A 15,395-nucleotide genomic window follows, 5' to 3' on the forward strand; every position below is an offset into this window, starting at 1 on the left:
CGGAGCTACTATCCTTTCTGGAACCAATGTGTTTACCTTGTACACACCTCTGCTGTTACGGTGTCCAGCAGCAGCAGATGCAACTTTAAAAATATATAATACACAATTAAAAGGAAGAGATAGAATCAGAAGATGGTACATTCAAAGACATACAGCCAAAACGTCTTAGATTACGTTAACCCGTTCTTGTCATGTCAAATCTTTGATTACATTAGGAATAAGGCCATGTTTTTTAGAATTTGAAAATGTCGCAACAAGAGAGTAAAAATGAGGGACGCTGATGACAAGCGATGCCATGGAATCCCATGTCACAGCATTCCTCTCACGTCAGAGTCAAGTGTTGCCGCTTTTGAAAAAGAAGTAGGTCCTGTTTAGTATACTGTATATTTGAGAATATGTTTTCCCCAATACGCTGTTGTCTTTCTGTTCATCAGCGTAAAAATGAATTAGGGTTATTGAATCAGTTTTTTTTCTTGTCATACAACACTCAAAAACAGTCTTGGAATGCAAACAGTGATACGGCCGCTTGCTGCTGGCTTGAACTGCTCCTGCTGAGTATAAATAGACTAGAGAATATAGATATGCCGTGTGCGACCAGAGGCATGTTTGATCTTCTCCCAATCAGCATGTTCTCTGCCCTCCTCCCACCACAAACCTACTTGAAGTATTTTGGAAACAATGCTGTTCATTCAGCACGCAAACCTTGAACCACACAGGCCTTGAAATAAACCGGTCCCGCCTTTGTCATGGAGGTCAAAAAGAGAAAAGAATATCAGACACACAGGTGGTCTGGGGGAGGGGGGGAGTGTTGCCTTTCAGCCCATGGATCAGGCGTTTAATGGGGGCTCGTCACTGCGCGACCAAACGAGGAGCAGAGCAGACAGGAGATGTGTCTTATAGGTCTAATGAGAGCACATTGGCATCTGTCACTGGGTAGGGCTGTGTGTGGCTGCCCAAGGTTACCCAGCCAGTGCAGAGCAAATCAGGCAACTTATATTTAGCCTTGCAAATGGCGCGCTATGGATTATGTCTTGGGGCTCTCCAGTTTCGTCTTCAGTGCGTTTTGTAGCATGAAGGGGGGCTGTGGATCATGAAGAGGCTGCTATTCAGGTGAGAAGCAGGTCCATTTCATCTTCTTCGAGCAGCTCTCCTTCCACTTCTTCTCACTTTCTTCCTCGGCCGCTTGCCTCCACTCTGTCACATACAGACACCCCATCTGGAGGGGGGGGGGGGGGGGGGACTTGTTTATGGTCTCGCATACTTCTTCCGGAGGTGAAGGGCTATTCAGAGAGTCCAAAAGGCACCAAAGAAGACACGCGTGAGTTGGACTGACAGTCGAAGGGGGAGCAGGGAGTTGTGTCCCATACCAGTAGAGGACATCCAGTGTGATTGGACATATCACAGATTATTTCACCGGGCTGCTGACATTGGGGAGTGAACAGTATCATGGATGTACTCGCCGCAGAGGCCAAGAGTGTAAATGGATCAGAAACCGAAAAGAAGTCTTCATCGAGGCCAAAGCCGAAACCTCCCAAAAAGGCCAAACGGATTGTTTACTTTGAGGTGGAGATTGTGGACTTGAAGACTAAAGAGAAACTGCTGCTGCTGGATAAGGTGAGAGTCCGGACGATGGAGGGTTTCTGATTACACTCGCCTTTTATATTGAGCGTAATGATTTTAGAAGACTTCAACAGGTGCATGACGAGCACACATATTTAAGTCCTAGATACAAAAGGCACAAAGAGTGCTCGAGAGCTCGCATGCCATGGATTGTAGAATCAATTAGTGCAGTTTATCACCTCCCAGTGCATTCCTTTTGACGTTTCGTTATCTAAACGTTTCATGCCCACGCTAAAAGTAGCACAGCCCGACGCTGTGATCACTTCAGCAGGGAAGTCAGAGGAAACATGTTTGTCAAGTTCACAGTCGGCCCTGTCAAGTGCAGCCATTACCAGTTAGGTTTCTATTGCGCGAGGGTGAGAATTCACTATTCATCTGAACAGACTTTTCCGTTCCAGCTACAGTACAGGCCTGTGCTGCCCCGGGCCAACCGGCCAGCGGGCGCACACACACTTGATGAGTTGTGTCAAAAAAAAACGTGAGAGATCACATTGCTCATGAAAATGGCAAAATGCAAGTGTGACAAATTCCAAATGAAAATGAAAACTTTTGCAGTACAGACAGTAATACAGATTTTACTTTTGTATCGTTAGTACTCCATGTCATGTATATTTACTTCTAAATCTCCACTTGGTAGTCTGCACACTTATGTTGGTGATGATGACATCATTCAAAGTATGGCTGTTTTCCATAATTTGATTGCAGGTAGAGCCAACGGCCACTGTTTTGGATATCAAAGCTTTATTTCACAAATCATGTAAGTAAGTCTCAGACGACAACATTTTCATTTTCCATTTCTACCTTAATTGTCAATAGATAATCCCTTGAGCATGCAAAGAGTACAGTTCTCTCCATATCAACAGATCCAAAGTGGTATCCAGCCAGACAGTCTCTGCGTTTGGATCCAAGTGCGTCTGCTTTTTTTAAAATTTTTTACAACAAATACTATATTTATCCTATTCAGTTATTTGATAGATGTTGTGATGAAGATATGTCATGTTGTCTGGTCTGATCTTGGCTGTCTGTTGTTTAGAGTCAAAGTGTCTCAGGGATGAAGAAATTCTGCAGACACTTCCTGTGGGAACCACTGCTAGCTTTTACTTCAGGGATCTAGGGCCTCAGCTCACATGGGGAACGGTGAGTCCACACCTGCACAGACCCACAATATACAAGTACACATATGTTGCATTTTTAAGTCCTGCGTGTTACTTCAAGCGAGTTTCTAACCTACTATACAACTTGTTTTAAGACATATTAAAACATATCTTGATAAAAAAATTGAATTAAAAAGATTTGCATGTTCCTAATTTAAAGGATGCACCAGCCTTCAAAATCTGATCCTCTGAGCAGCAACCTTTTGAATGCAAGAAATGATTACATTCACATGGTTCACATAGTTTGCCTGCTTATCTTCTGGACATGATTTTGTATGTGTGTGGCTTATGGATGCTCACGGTCAGGGAAAAAGGCTTGCTATGTGTAATGAACCACAAAGTGTACACCATTCAGACTTAATAGGCTGAAACATTCAAAACCTCTGGTATGGCCTTTTAAGATTCTTGTACATTAAATACAAACAGACACTCTCTCACCCACTCAATAACTCATGAATATAAATATCAACCCACAGTGACAGATAGAGGTGCTTTCCTGGGGTTCGTTTATCTCTCACCTCCTGCACTGCCTGTTCTCTGTCCTAGGACATATAATCTCACAGCCCCATTTCTCCCAAAGGTGTTTATCCCCCTGACCTCTCACTCGCCTTTAACTGGGCCTCTTTACTCACCCTTGCCCACCAAGTCTCGACATTCCCTGTCCTTCCAAACCTTGTCGCAACCCCCTGCGCCCTGCCAGGCTGCAGACCGATGCCACTGCGGGTGCAGGAGCATGAAGTGCCACCGGAGAGATCACAGTAGCGATTGGCCAGGCATGCAGACTGAGCCAGGGCTCTGCTGGAGGTGCTGATTCAGGGATCGATTTCACTGTCGTCCGTGCTGCTACGCTTGATCATATCATTTGTGGAAAGCTATTATTACAAGCTGCCTTAGTGTCTCATTTGCCACATGTTGAACACTATCAGTGTTACACTTGAGTGGTTGTAGAACTAGTTGGCCGGTTTTGTGTTTGAAGATGGATTTGTCAAGTGGGTTATTAAAGAAGGCCGAGCCATACCAGTGTCAGTTGCACACTCTTCCCTTTGGCAGAGGGTGTAGACTAAGTGCTTATCTAACAGCAAGAAAGTATTTTATTTCCTATTAGAGACATTGATCGTGAGATATGTTAATTTGAATTTTTTTCATGCACGTACATTTATGCTATTTTTACACTTCTTCTCATGCAGAAAAACACTTAAATTAATGCATTTCTGTCTTTTCTTTGCTCGCTTCAGGTATTCCTGACAGAGTGTGTAGGCCCACTGGTCATCTACTTAATGTTCTACTTTCACCTTCCATTCATCTACTCTCCGAAATATGACTTCACCAGCAGCAAGCACTGGGTCGTACAGTGAGTGTCAGCTTTTCTAAATTTTCGGGGAACTGTTGCAATGTCCAGGCAGATGCCCCCTCAATATGGTGAACAATGAAGCATATTGCTATGGAGACACTGATCAGGGCCAAGTGTAATGAACTGCATATTAGAATTAGAAACCGTTTATTTGCCAGGAATGTTTTCACATACAAGGAATTTTCTATGGCGGGAGGTGCAAATTATGCAAGTAAGTGTGTGTGTGTGTGTGTGTGTCTGTGTGTGTGTGTGTGTGTGTGTGTGTGTGTGTGTGTGTGTGTGTGTCCTGTTGCAGCTTGGCCTGTATATGTCACTCCTTTCACTACATCAAGAGGATCCTGGAGACACTGTTAGTTCATCGCATCTCCCATGGGACCATGCCTCTCAAAAACATATTCAAGGTAACAGAGCTGCATCATTTTGACCTTTTGAATATGATATATATATATATAATTATTATTATTATTTTGTGCTGTTCTCCTTCTCGGAAACGTGTGTGGAGCCTTATCTTGAGAGTGTGACCTATTACAGTCTCTTTTTCTATTTCAGAACTGTGGCTATTACTGGTGCTCTGCAGCTTGGATGGCGTACTACATTAACCACCCTCTCTATACAACACCCTGTAAGCGCAGACCTCTGCAATTCTCCATTTAACTCATCAGTTGTCGTTGACTTTCATCTTAATTAAGTTTTCTGTGACGCATCGACAGATTACGGGCAGATGCAGGTGAATACAGGACTTTACGTTTTCTTGGTAAGAGATCTGTATGTGTATTTATGGCGCAGTGACGGAATCTTCCAGACATTAAACTGAACAATCTATTGTTATAGTTGATAATCGCTGGATGTCATTATTCCCGCAGTTCTGTCAAGTTGGGAATTTTTCCATCCATGTTGCTCTCCGTAACCTCAAACAACCAGGTGAACATTTTCCAACAAGGTGTATTGTGTTAGCGTTCACTTTTTTGTTTTAAACAGTCTACAGTACAATACAGTGTTTTAATAGTTTTTACCCATCATCTCAGGTTCAAAAGTAAAGAAAATTCCTTACCCTACAAAAAATCCCTTCACATGGATGTTCTGGCTGGTGTCTTGTCCAAACTACACATATGAGGTAAGCAGAGTTCACTTGAGTCCACTCTTTCTCAAAAAAATACTGTATGGAAAACACAAAAAGGAAATGTTCTAATCAAAAGTATGTAGTCGATATTCACCTGTATGGCCACCTGCCTATTGTCTTAGGAAAGAGTAGACCCATTGTAAATCTTTTCATGTTAAATTATTCGATGTTTTCTTAATATTCTACTCCTCCTGGTAAGAATATATCTTATAAGGGATCAGTTTGGTTATTGATTTGTAGTTCCACATTTCAACACTGACATATATACTGAAGGCAACTGCAACACAGTAGCAGTAAACATAACTTATATTTCATCGCTGCAACATGAGATGCATGGCTGCTGCCATCTGCTGGTTACGCTCTACACGTGTATCCCACGTCTCAATGCACCGTGTGTGTGTCTGTGCTCATACTTCTTGCTCACAGGTTGGCTCCTGGATGGGCTTCACAGTGATGACGCAGTGCGTGCCCGTGGCTTTCTTCACCCTCGTGGCCTTTGTCCAGATGACTGTGTGGGCCAAAGGCAAACACTGCAGCTACTTAAAGGAGTTCAGAGATTATCCGACCCTGCGCTCCTCCATACTCCCCTTCATCCTGTAGAGCCCGGCACAGAAAACCATGTGCGATACCCTCGTCCATCCCCTCACTGATCAGGTCTTTTTTTAAAGGCCTTTCCACACTGGATGTTAGAAAGCGTGTGCTGAAGTCAACAGCATGCATGGATTTTGGTCGTATGGACTCCATGTATCATTTTGTTACATAAAACTCCATAACAAGGATTGTTGGACAGTTGAGAGGCGGCGGAAGCGATCAGAGTTAAATACAGCAAAGTCTTAATATAATGTTGTATGTGACCTTGAAAAGCTTGAGGATGAAAACAATATGTTGCTACTTTTAAAAAAAATACACATGCAACTATGTACTTTGCTTTCCTGTTGCATTGAGAGTGCCGTTTAGTTTTTTTTTTAAAAATCACATTATTTTTCGTAGCTTTTGGCAACCCCATTAGTGGATTCCCACAGAGCTGTGCAACCAAGAGGCTAATCTGCTTTGTCAAACTAGTGTGCGGCCTGGAGCTGACCACTTTGTGGCCCCATGCAGTGCTCTACTGATCCAAGTGAAATTTACACTACAGCCGTGCTTGTGCTATCTGGATCAGAAATTGTCTGCTGATTTCTACCAAGGGGAGGAACAATCGTTTCCTTTCGTCTGTACATGGATCAAAAAAAAATACACAAGTGTATTACTAGTATAGAATAAAGAAAATAAGTACAAACATAATAAACGTGTACATCATGTCCTACAACAGAAACAACTCTTACTTACAAGAGGATTATGGTGCAAAAAGAGTTCAACTGAAAATGAAAAACCATCAGCATACTGTTACATATTTATGATGTTTTACTAATCTGAAGAGTTGTGAAGATGCAAACGCAGAGTGAAACTTTGTTGAATTGTGCTTTCCGGGACTGGATCAGGACATTGCAAATAAACATGCAAGATAGTTTATTCTTTGCTATTCCATTTTCACTGAATGCTGCATTGAATAGACCTTCAAATTAAATAAAGGATACTTTATTTTATTTAACAAAATGTCCTGCTACAATTTTTGCGTAAGGAGAGCATTCAGTGGCGAGCGGGACTTTTACCTGAAGTAAAAAAAGTGTGTTTACAATATTTGATTAGGACTGAAGTGGGACCTTCACTCCCTTTCAAGGCAACTCTGACCCAGTGAAACATTTGTTATGTTATTCATACGTCAAGTTAAATAAACAGAAAATAAGTGACTGAACAGAGAGATGTGAGCTTTATTTGTGACTCTGGAAGAAGTGTCAATGTACAGATAAACATGGAAATACATTGGAGATGTAGAGATCATATGGAATGTTACAATTCAAGAGGCTGGCTTACATTAGAAAAGAGACTTTGGACAAATTATAAATGGACAATAAGATAAAATATTGCATTTGATCAAGATATCTGCTGTGTAAACACTGAGCAGCTGTATTACATTTACAACAAAATATTCAATATTACAATAACATTTCCTGAAATGACTTTATTTTGCTTATGTATGAAAGCATTAGGTTGCACAATTTCCTCGCCATATCCATCTGCAATTGTTCCCCAAAAAGCAACTGCATTAAGTTGGGCCACAGTCAGATCTAAATATGATTACAAGAAGAAAAAAAAGAAAAAAGATATTGCCTTACCAGCAGGTAGTAGTATATTATATTTATGGCCTGTGTTACAGAGACACTGAAGACACAATCAAACATCAGCAGCTATTGGTGGCATAATAAGTCAGGAATCGGACTTGCGATGCAGATATGTAGAATGTCGGACTTCCCCAGCACTTTGATGACATTTAATTAAACGGAATAGAAGGAAAACTAACAACAGATGGGCTTTATGTTTGTCTGTGTGATTTACAAAGAGGTTCTGGACTAACAGAAGGTACCGTAATTGAGTGAGCGAGGATGCAGAGAGAAATTTTAGAGCCACAGCCAAACCAAAAATGTCTGGTGGACCCGACACTGTGACTACACTTTGCTCAGCAGGTCTCTGTGGGTAAACCAGCTCAGAGGTGGTCCACATGGTGCCAGGCTCAGTCCCCTTCAATGGTTGAATTATCCATATTTTACTTTTGCAAAAAGGTCCTCATTGCTCCTCCACTTCGAACATCCTCTGACTGTACCAGTCTGTTCCCTTGACAGTTCAATCGAATCGGCACATGGATGAAATGAAAACTAAGACCATGATGAGAGGTAGGATGACTGTTTTTCAGTTTCTGGTCATTCTCACAGTGAAAGTTAATTCCACCACAGCGTCCCCCCACCCCCACTCACCCATACTCTGTATATGAAGGTGGCGGGCGGGGTCTTGATGGAAGAGGGCACTGCATGCACGTGTGGGTCAATGCAGCATCGTCTGTCTGCCGTGTGAATCCCCGCTTCAGAGGTCTTCGTATTCCAGGAAGTGGGTCCTCTGAAGCACCTTTACATGGCGCTCGTAGATTTTGAGGGCAGGGCCGAGTCGGATGGACAAGCCAGTCAACACGTCACTGCGCTGCATCAGGAGGAGGGACTTCCCATCAATTTCCTGTTGGGAGAGCTCAGTTCGTGTCAACCATAGGGCTTAATATCTTTTGATGAAACTAATGAATGCCATTTATAATTGGCCACCATGACACACCGTGTGGAAAGTTAATTTAGCTACTGAAACATAAAATCAGGTTCAACATTTTTTTCCTGATTTTCAAGGTCACCTCCAGTTGTTAGCCTAGTCTAGCTGCCAGCTGTTATTACGCAGCTTGTTGTACACAAACACATTGATACTGGTCACAGGACTCATTTTATAATAACAATACAGGAGTCAGACACATTCTTACCAATACAACTCCATACCTTTTCCACTACTTTGTGGCAAATTCTCATGACTATATTTTCTCTGAAACACATGTGTTTACATTGAAATTTAAGAATACAAAATCCACGTTTAAAATTGACCACAGTATATCTCAACTAAAATGAACGACGAGCTTCGGCTGTCGGGAAATATGACCTAAAAAAAGATGGCTTCTGTCGTCACATGACTTATAGGGCTTAACTTTAAGTGTTTGGGACCAGAAAAGGTCCCTTGGTTTATGAGGGACGAGAGGGAAGCTCTGCTATTGGCAGCGTGTGTCAAGTTTGTCACTGGTGTGATAAAGCCGGTTACGGAGTTGAGGGTTGATTCGCATGCAGACTACTGCTGCTAAACATCCTTGTCTTTCTCCAGCCATGCCTTGTGCTGTATGTTAATTGTCCAAATGAAGACATCTGCATTCCCTGGCATTGTCCAAACTTACATGTCATCATCAAGTACAAGCTCTAACTCCTCTAAATATCCAGTGGGTGATGTACAAGTGTGGTTTTTAGTGTATGTATAGCGCCCTCTATGGCAGTTTTGAGGTGGTGCACTGACCTGTGTTCGGAACGCCATGGCCTGCTCTGGAAAGCCTGCAGCTGAGAAGTAACTGGCCACATCTGCCACAGTCCACACCATTAAGTTCTGGCTCATCTTCTCCTTCTTTACAGAGCTGGAGAATCAGATAGAAAGGAGTGAGAGGCAGGACCACATGATGACTTTTCTTCAGCAGGTTCTCTCACTTTGTTGTCGTTTTCTCAAGACTTCTGCGTGGTCAGTAATTACTACCATGAGTTTGTGCGTCAGAAATATGTAAAGTAATTATTAAAAGTCAACAGTGTATCAAACCATTCTAGAATTCTAGAAACATCATTTTCAGGAATTAGCGGAAATGTATTTTGAGTGGAGAATGACATTTTTAATTACAGGATACTCACACTTCATCCCCCTTTTCACCGTTCAGAAGACTGTCTTCGTCTGCTGTGAAGGACGATATATCTATGTTGTTCTTTAATGTACCTGTAAACAACATGGAAGCAACATTTTACAAAATAATTCTACAGGCGTTGCCTCAATAAAACACTGATTTAATAGATAAAATGACATGGTCTGATAGAAACCTTGACTGAATGCGGTCTGCAATATTTCTTTAACGATCACTAAAACACACAGACTTGATTCCACTGGTTTATTTTGGGTACAGTTGAGTCGTGTTAAAATGGAAGTGATGCTTTTTTCCTGGTACAAGTATGCCACACTGAGGCCTGTACTGCCTTGGTACAATATGTTTTAGAGTTTGTTCACGGTTCAGTACAGTGAGGGTACAGGGTATGAGTGTTGATACAGCATCCTTTGCTGCAGGACCTGCCCACTGTCACAAAATGCTGGCACTGGGCTGTCTTCATGCACGTCATGCATGACAGTGCCTCATTTTTAGGGGATTACCACCCCTTCTAACCAAATCATTTCCAGGTAAAGTATACTGTGGCACTTATGCAGTGTTAAAACACAGTCACGTGTTGTACACTTATGTTATGCCAATGTTAATTATGTTTTTGGAGGTCTCTTGGCAATGTCTCACTAATGGAGAGAACATCTATAGCCACTTCTCTTTGAATAAAAACCAGAAAGGCACATTTCATCAAACTCTGCGGCCAAACACAACCCATAGTGTTTGTTGGCAGACAAAAGCGAGCTTGAGGATCCTCTATTGGGAATCAACTCATGTGTTTCTAAGGTGGTGCTTGGAAAATTATTCTAAGTTATTTTTTTTTATCAAGTCCACACAAAAATAATTGTTTCCATTGCCTGGCTTACAAACACAAATAACAAACAATGTAATAACAAAAGATACACACCATCTGTAAGCACACGTTTGTATGACAGCTTTTAGAAAACCCTCTGCAGTGCTATGCATATTACACGTCACATGGTCAGTATTTCAGAAGCATAGCATGTTTTGAGCAAAAGCTTTTAACAGTCAAAGTGAGCAGCACCTGGATTGACAGGTAGAGGGACAAGCTTGTGAAGCATTTAAAATGCTTGAGCCCGCCTCAAGGCAAACATAAGTAAAATAAGCAAAAGGGTAAACAGAATGGCATGTAAAGCGTAAGCTGTCGTTACCTAACTCCTTTAACATGTGTGTGTTCTCTCAGAAAAACCTTCCCCTAAACAGGAGACAGGACTGGGGATGAATTGGTTCTCCACAAAACACATGAAGGCAAGCTTTTAAAAAAGAGAGACTATACTACTCACAGTTGTCAGATGGCAGAGGCAGTCCCTGTGGTCTTCCTTCAGATACATGCTTGCTCTCATCCTGTTGCCCAAACAGAAGAAAACGCAAAAATTAAACACGAAAATGTTGAGCGTGAAGCAGAGAGATCAAAGAAGCAGGAGACATACAGGTGGTGCTTTTTTTTTTATTTTTTACAAAAATTATTACATGCAAATTACCAGCCCTGCAGCATAGTCTGGTACCAACTGGTCTGACAAAAGGCCACTATCCACCATCTTGCCTCCATCTTCTTTCTTCACCCGGTTCTTTAAAGTGCACGGGCTGGTCGTTGCAGATTGGATTGCTGGCTTCATGGCTGCTGCTAACAGAGAGGGAACCATTTACATTACATGCTGATATAATCCATACTGTCATACCCAACTTTATTCTTGGCAAACTCTACTGCTAATCAAAAACTACTGCAGCTGAAAATGATTTAATGCATGTTTTTTTTAACTGTTCATTAAACCTGAGTAACCTGTAAAAAATATGCCAATGGATGACTGCACTTCTTACAGCAGGAAGACACTGCAAAGCTATAAAAACATACAATTTTTTTATTTCTACTGTCAACAACCATGTCACCCCTCCAGCTTTGACTCTGATATAGTATCCAATGCATAAATCTTGCACACACAATATTTGAGTCCTTCATAATGTGTGTGCTTATTAGACTGTGTTTAGCAGCATGAATACCTTTGTCTCTCTGCATTCCTGGGTGCTGGCGCTCCACTGGAGAGACGGCAGAATGATAGGGCCAGTCATTGTGTGCGAGGCCTCTGGGGCTGGAGGGGGGCAAGGAGCTGGGCCTCTCACCAACCTTCTGGATAGAGGCACAGTCCAGACCGGAACCGGGGCCACAGCCAGGGCCCGGGCCGGGGCCATGCCGGGTGCCAGAGGGGGAGCAGGGAGCGGAGACGGCTCGCACAGCAGCGCAGTGCACGGCGGCCTCCTCAAACGTGCGGCCGGGAGACGGTCCGTCCTGCCCGTCGCGGCTCTCATCGGCCCCTTCCTCATCTGCATTACTGTCTGTGTCCATGACCATCGAGGTGTCAGCCTGCAAAAATGAAGCATATAGGTCCCATTGTAATCGATAGCTGTAATCCACAGCAAATTCTATAATATTCAGAAAATCTAAAAGGTGGGTGCAGAATTAAAACCAACAATAGTCAAGCCTTACATTTGATCAGTTGGGACAATTGGCTTGGAGAAGGGAGGGGGGGGGTAGAGATGGTTGATGGATACATTTAACTCAGTGGAAACAGTCATTATCAACTACTCAGTTCATTATTAGACACACAACTTTTAAAAAAAAGAAGCCTGCAACGTTGTGGGGGTTGTTTTCATGACTGAGTAATTGCAGGCTGAGCGTGTCACATGAACGCACGCTCGTACAGATGTCGCAATGTGACCGCTGTGGTGGTGAATTATTGCCTTTGAATGCTTTGTCCCTCCCCACGGCGCGGTGTTCAGCCCGCACACGGACCGCTTCCACTGCCGCCGCGTTTTCCACGCAATCAAACGTTTCAATGTGATGTTGTGCGATCGCACACAAGTAGTTGCCGGTTTTGTCGACGGCGCCCCGAGTGAGGAAAAAAAAAATGTACCTTGTGTGCGACTGCGTGTCTCTCAGACCCAGCAGCCGAGCACAAGAGCGCACTAGAGCCCGCCCCGCGCCTGAGAGGAGAGCCGCTTGTACGGCATTCACCCCATCGCACTGCATTTCGCACAAGTTTCAGAGACACGAACATGAAAATATAAAACAACAAAAAACACCGTGACCCCCCCCAGGATCCTGCACTACCCCCCCCCCCCCCCCCCCCCACACACACACACACCCTCCCCCGCCCCCACCTCTCGGCTCACATTGTGGCGGCCGACGTGCCCGCTGCGTCCCGCTTCTTTGCGGGCCTCCTTGATTAATATTTCTAAACACACGGGGGAGTACAGAAGGGGCCGATGGGAGGCGTTTTAGGTTTTCCCAAAATTCCCTCTAAAGTGCGCATGGAGTTACGAGCCGCGGCAAAAACCTCGCCATTGTGTCTGTAGTCTCTGGCGGAGCGCTTCCCGTGACCGAGACACGGCCGAGCAGAAATAAGAGAAGAAGAAAAAACGAGCTTTAACTCGACGGGCAGATCAACGAGCATCGGGCGCCTCGTTTACCAGCCTACTTTGACTTTGCACCGGGTCAACGATTTACAGTGCAAGCCAGCGAAACACAGTCGGAGAGAGTAACGCGAAATGAGTCCGTTATCGGACACGTCGCTGTCTACATCTGACCCCCCCGTATTCAAGTGAAATCTGGGGGAAACAAGCCCCCGTGAAGCAGCGCGTTCAAAGTCATCCATCGCATATTTGTGTTTTTTTGTGGCCACACACGCCTTTTTCTGAGAACAAAGTCAATTTGATCTCGGCTTAACCCAAATCGGAGACAGGGCAAATCCACCAGCTAGCGCCGGACGAAACAGTTTGCGGTCGCTTCACGTTAGTTCGGCTCTTAGGCATTTCATAACTTTGCGGCGTATGTGGCTCATCTTAAAAGAACAAACACGTGCCCGCGCACGAAGAGAAGTGATGCAATTGCTGTGTGGGACGAGAGGCCGTGACAACAGCCAACACCAAGCATTAGACGTGACCGGGATCGGCTGCGTGTCCGACAATGGATCCAGGGGGGTTCGACTTTATGCACTGCGTCGGCAATCGTCTATCGCCCGAAATACAGACGCAGTTTGCACAATTTGGACTGAATATACCTTTTAATACGAGTACTTCGGCTCCGATGAGACTATAATGTGTTGCTGTTTTACGGGACAAAACACAGTGGCGGGCACATCTTAAAGTCCAGACGGAAAGGGAGAAATGTGGGTGACATGTCGTCATGGGCAGACATTGGTGGGTGTCAGGACACGATCCGGAGTCGTGATGGTTGTTCCCGTCAACAACCTCACCATGTCCCAGCGTCCCCCATCAGGCTACTACATCCGCGGTGTTTGAGACTTTTTTTTTCTTCTTCTCCCCCCGTTCACACACTCCCACATGTACAAGCCAGTGAGAAAAAAAACATCAATTTCCAACTCAGGCTTCCAAAATAAAACCCCCAACGGTCAACGCGTATTCTGACGCTCTTATTTTGAAAGCGGGATTGCTCAATTTCCGGGCGACGTGTCCCCTTCTCGCGCTAGCTTGGCAGAGTCCTCCTCCCCTTCGCTCAACGCCGACTTTGGGGCTCGAAAAGCGCTTTCTACCGCCGATAATGGTGGCTCGGGTTGCGGGCGGGCAGGACGGCGCAACTTTTCCTGCCTTCTCTCTGTGCGGTTGAAGTGCTTTTCAACCGGCGCCGTTTAAAATACACCTCCTCACTGACTACACGCGCACCTTCTGTTTTTTTTTTCCTCCCTTCTTTTTTTTTTTTTTTCTCTCGGCAGCGCTCGAGCGAGGTATAACCGCCGCTCCCCGTCTGCGGCAGTTTAGGGTGCACTTGCAAATCACTCCCCTCCCCACTCCCCGTGTAGCGACACAAAATACGTTGTTTTATTTCTCTCCCTCTCCCAAACAATACCGCGTACCTATCCGCTGCTTTTTCTTTTACCTCCACCTGTTAATTAAACAAGACGTGCTATGACAACGAGATGAGACTCGTCCAACGTGCCTCCTCACATCAGCCGCCACATACCTCCAGGTCCTCCTCGTCCGGGTCCACGGGACCGAAAGCGCTGTCCCCGTTGCTCAAGTCCGAATGACTGGCTTCTTCCACCGCGCTCCTTCTCGCAGCCGTCGTTAACGTTACATCGTCCTTTTTTCTGCTTCTCCGCTGAACCTTGGCGGCGTTTCGGTACGAAATGGAGCCCTTGTAATTAACTTTTAGCACGGTCTGTTCTTGAATCAGTTTCTCCAGTTCTGCGCAGGTTCGGTCGGGCTCGGACCCGTGTCGCCTCCGGACCATTCGGCAGATCCTCTCCAAGTCCGGCCGAGCTTTCCGCGACCGCAGCGAGTCGATAGTGTCCAGGATCCACTCGCGGTACTTGGATTCAGACATTTTTCTTGCTCGGTTGGTTCGCTTTCTTCTAGCTTTTTTTCTTACCTTGGTGCGTCAACCTTGTACACGGTGTTTTTCATGAGCCGCGGTCCGAGTCCAACCGAGAAGCGGAAACCTCGCCGTACGCCTCCTGCGTTTGCGTGTGCGCTTAAGGTGGACCGACGGAGTTGCGGCGAAAAGTTTAACTCGAAACGGGTTTTAAGGTGGAATCTGCGGTCCTGAGCGGGGAATGTGCGCGCGCACTCGGGTCCATGTGCATCATAATGGGTGAAAAACGGTGGCCATTTACTTCAAGAGTTGGAAAGTGTGACACAGCTTCGGTTTCATAGGTTTCACTTTGCTTCATACACTCAATTTAAACGAGGCTCAATGTGCCCCGTCAGAGTTTTGACTGACAAAATTAAGTAGACTATGAAATGTATGTTCCTGAA

The 15,395-nt window shown here is 44.5% G+C and overlaps 2 protein-coding genes across 3 annotated transcripts; one reads left to right on the forward strand and one right to left on the reverse strand.

Moving 5' to 3' along the window:
• Window positions 1–1,258: 1,258 nt before the first annotated feature.
• On the forward strand, window positions 1,259–7,030 carry tecra (trans-2,3-enoyl-CoA reductase a). Its single transcript, XM_068577927.1, has 11 exons — window positions 1,259–1,614; window positions 2,326–2,377; window positions 2,484–2,528; window positions 2,654–2,757; window positions 4,010–4,125; window positions 4,421–4,526; window positions 4,675–4,747; window positions 4,836–4,879; window positions 4,989–5,046; window positions 5,151–5,239; window positions 5,672–7,030. The coding sequence occupies exons 1-11, from the start codon at window positions 1,447–1,449 to the stop codon at window positions 5,843–5,845; spliced, it is 1,029 nt and encodes a 342-aa protein (XP_068434028.1). The 5' UTR covers window positions 1,259–1,446; the 3' UTR covers window positions 5,846–7,030.
• Window positions 7,031–7,036: 6 nt separating this feature from the next.
• On the reverse strand, window positions 7,037–15,125 carry samd1a (sterile alpha motif domain containing 1a). 2 transcript variants are annotated; one of them, XM_068577925.1, is made up of 7 exons: window positions 14,602–15,125; window positions 11,625–11,985; window positions 11,108–11,247; window positions 10,910–10,970; window positions 9,592–9,673; window positions 9,212–9,326; window positions 7,037–8,347 (listed from the first exon to the last, which is right to left on the reverse strand). In XM_068577925.1, exons 1-7 carry the CDS (start codon window positions 14,962–14,964, stop codon window positions 8,201–8,203), a joined length of 1,269 nt encoding a protein of 422 aa, XP_068434026.1. In that variant the 5' UTR covers window positions 14,965–15,125; the 3' UTR covers window positions 7,037–8,200. The 2 variants fall into 2 exon arrangements, with proteins under 2 accessions (XP_068434026.1, XP_068434025.1); XM_068577924.1 differs by having other exon boundaries at window positions 11,108–11,250.
• Between the last annotated feature and the right edge of the window lie 270 nt (window positions 15,126–15,395).

The sequence above is a fragment of the Clinocottus analis genome, unplaced genomic scaffold (assembly GCF_023055335.1).
Source record: "Clinocottus analis isolate CAN_PGR_092001 unplaced genomic scaffold, fCliAna1.0.p SCAF_16, whole genome shotgun sequence".
Classification (NCBI taxonomy): domain Eukaryota; kingdom Metazoa; phylum Chordata; class Actinopteri; order Perciformes; family Cottidae; genus Clinocottus; species Clinocottus analis.